General features: G+C 59.7%; 1 protein-coding gene across 1 annotated transcript in view; it reads right to left on the bottom strand.

The window, feature by feature from the left end:
* Window positions 1–3,165, bottom strand: part of CLCN1 (chloride channel, voltage-sensitive 1) — a 39,050-nt gene that overhangs the window by 32,715 nt on the left and 3,170 nt on the right. The window contains exons 3-6 of the mRNA XM_006861193.1: window positions 2,910–3,041; window positions 2,195–2,323; window positions 1,957–2,090; window positions 676–753 (exon numbers count right to left, since the gene is read on the bottom strand). Coding sequence (XP_006861255.1) covers window positions 676–753; window positions 1,957–2,090; window positions 2,195–2,323; window positions 2,910–3,041 — 473 coding nt within the window. The remainder of the gene's footprint in view (window positions 1–675; window positions 754–1,956; window positions 2,091–2,194; window positions 2,324–2,909; window positions 3,042–3,165) is intronic.

Here is a 3,165-nt window from a genome sequence, read left to right as displayed (position 1 = left end):
AGGGAGAGGCAGGGGGGAGGAGAGAGGAAGGGGTGGCAGGGGGTGGATAGGCAGGATGAGAGTCCAAAGTCCAGGAAGCCAGGGTGGTCCTCACACCCCCTGTGGTCCCAGAGCTGTCCAGCAAGTTTGGAAACAGGAAATGACCGAATAGTGCACATGGGGAATGAAGTAAGTCAGCAAACACAGGGCTGCAGGAAGCCAATTCACGACAAGCAGAGAGGGCTGGAGAGGCGCACCGGGCAGGAGGTGGCCTTTGACACAGAGACGGTGCCCAGGTGCCCATGGGGCTCAGAGGCCTGACTGCACCCCTGGCCCTTTGAGGAGCCCCCCATCTCACTCTAGTCCCGGGTCCGGGGGAGGGAGACTTGCCTCCAAGCGGAGCCGCAAAGCAGCATCCCACGCCCACCGCACAGGCCGACACCAGGAGGTCAAGCTGGCCAGGCACAGTCTGCAACAGATGACGGGCAGCAGCGGGTGGGCAGGGGCGCGGCATGGGACCAGGGGGCAGGGTGGCATGGGGGCACGGGGGAGGGGAGCTGGGTGGGTGGGGGCACTGTGGGCACAAGCACACAGAGGTGGGTGTGCTGGGCACAGAACCGTCCACAGCATGACAAGAGCCGAGCCAAGGCAGCCCCGCACATACACGACCCACCCACTCCCCTGGCTCAACCTTACCTCATACACCCCACAGAACACGGACATGAACTTGCTGAGGACCGCGGCACAGATGCTGGCGATATGCACGAAGGGGCCCTGGGGAAAGGGTGTCAGGGTCCAGGATGCAGACCAGGTAGTGCTGGCCCCACCGGTCACTCCACTCAGGCCCTGGAGAGACCCTCCACCCAAACCCACTGCCACCAAGTCAATTCTGACTCATAGTGACCCTATACTGGGTTTCCAAGACTGTAATTCTTAATGCAGACAGCCTTATCTTCCTCCCTTGGAGCAGCTGGTGGATTGGAACTGCCCACCTTGTGGTTAGCAACCCAGTGCTTAGCCCACAGCACCACCAGCACCCCGTAATGACTGATGTGGACAAGTCAGACCTCTGCCCTCACGGAGCCTAGTCCCAGGAGGAAAAGAAGTTCCCCGGGGGTGTGGTCAGGTCAGGAGGGCCAGAGAGGGTATGTTTGGAGAGGGACCTAGAAGGCCCCCGTGAGTAGGTGTGAAGGATTGAACTGTGTCCCCTAAAAACACATGTTGAGGTCCTCAACCCTGTACCTTTAATGTAACCTTGTTGGAAATGGGGTCTTTGGAGGTGTTAGTGTTAGGTTAGCATGAGGTCACACTGGGGTGGGGGTGAGGCCTAGTCCTATGACTGGTGTCCTTCTCAAAGATGACTGACAGACAGAGCAAGGACACCAGGTGATGCTGCAGCTGCACACGGAACGCAGGGATCCCAGTCCTGACTCCCCGAGCACGAGGGGGCTGAGGGCAAAGTCAGGAGGAGAGCCCTGGGCTGCAGGTAAGGAACCAGACTCAGATTTGGATTTTCATGACAAGAAGAGGGGCCGTTAAGTACTGGTGTGGAGATGTGGGATCAGCATTGGACTGCTAACCACAAGGTCGGCGGTTCAAACCCACCAGCTTCTCTGAGGGAGAAGACAAGGCTGATTGCTCCCATAAAGGCTGACAGAAGACCACTGGACACTCGTCAACGAATCTGTAAGGTGGCAGCTGCGTGAAGAGCTACTGAGGGGCTGGAGAGGCCCCAGAACCAAAGTGTCTTTCGGGGACTCATCAATCTCTTCTTAGGACAGGGATTGGGCTGGATCACTGACCAAGTGCCCAAGGGGGCAAGGGCAATGTATGGAGCAGACTGGTGACCAGAACTGGGAGGTCGCTACTGCCATCTAGTGGGTGAGGCTGGGTGCTGCTGGCCCCAGAGGAAGGACCCGTGTGCTGTGTGCTGCTGGGCCTGCTCCTGGACAGTCCGCTGCCCCTGGGACCACTCACCTCTTTTCCCACGGGGATACCGCTGCCCAGTCCAGCGGTCAGAGCCACCACCTTGGCCACAAAAGCCTTGACAGTGAGGTACTCCTTCAGGACGACTCCGCGGAGGATGGTCTTCATCTCAGGGATCCCAGAGCCTGAACAGGTCAGAGCTGGTCAGGGTGGGCTGAGGGGCAGGGGGGCAGTGAGGGCAGACACTGGGGACACCCACAAGTGGCAGGCAGCCAAGGGAGCTTCTCACCAACAGCCTGGGGAGAGATGAGGTGGCAGAATAGGGCGCTGAAGAGGATGAGGATGAGCGGGAAGGTGACCCAGGCCAGGAACTGCAGCGGGACGCTGGGCTGCATCTGGTAGTAAGTCCACTTGTAGGCTGCAGACCCGGGCGGGTGAGCGGAGACCCAGCCGTCCGCCCGCCCGTCCATCCACCCGGGTATGCTGAGCCTTCTCATACCCCACTGACCCTCAGACCCCGTGCAATGGGGCCATGGAGTGTGGCTTTGCTTGTGCGGCCAGAGCTGTGGAGCTGAGGGAGGAGTTCACACCCTAACTCAGGCGCACACCGCAATGCCACCCAAGTGGGGTGATGCAGATGTGTCCTCAGAGCCTCTGAGGACCAACCACCCCAGGTCCTGGGACAGCCCACATGTGTCAAAGTAGAACTGGGCTCCATGGGGCTGTCCAGGCTGATTTCTCAGATCTCCAGGACTTTCTTCCAAGGTACCTTTGGCTAGACTCAAACCTCTGACACTTAACCTTTGGCACCACCCTGGGATTTCCCAAACTAGAGAGTCCTGGTCAAACCAGGCTGCACTGGTCCCTGCCAAGTGCACCCACAGCCTGGCAATTAGCACTGGAAAGTAGAGTGAAGAATGGCTCTGGTCTTGTGTGTGGACAGAGCCCCTGTCCCCCAGCCCACCCAGCTTAGCTCGGGGTTACAAGTGGGGAGTCTGCCCCACCCTGCAGGGTCTTGGCGCTGACGTAGTCCATGCTCCAGCTGACCAGAGCCATGAGCAAGCCCAGCAGTACCAGGAAGATCCAGTCTTCCCCAAGCTTCCTCCTCACCAGGCGGCCCAGGTGGCAGCAACACTCTGGGGAGGAGAGCACAGTGAGTGAGTGGGCGGGGCATGCTGCTCCAGCCAGTGTGTATGTGGGCGGGGCATGCTGCTCCAGCCAGTGTGTATGTGGGCGGGGCATGCTGCTCCAGCCAGTGTG

Source organism: Chrysochloris asiatica, unplaced genomic scaffold, assembly GCF_000296735.1.
Source record: "Chrysochloris asiatica unplaced genomic scaffold, ChrAsi1.0 scaffold00041, whole genome shotgun sequence".
NCBI classification, from domain to species: domain Eukaryota; kingdom Metazoa; phylum Chordata; class Mammalia; order Afrosoricida; family Chrysochloridae; genus Chrysochloris; species Chrysochloris asiatica.
This window is presented reverse-complemented; position numbering and strand designations above follow the sequence as displayed.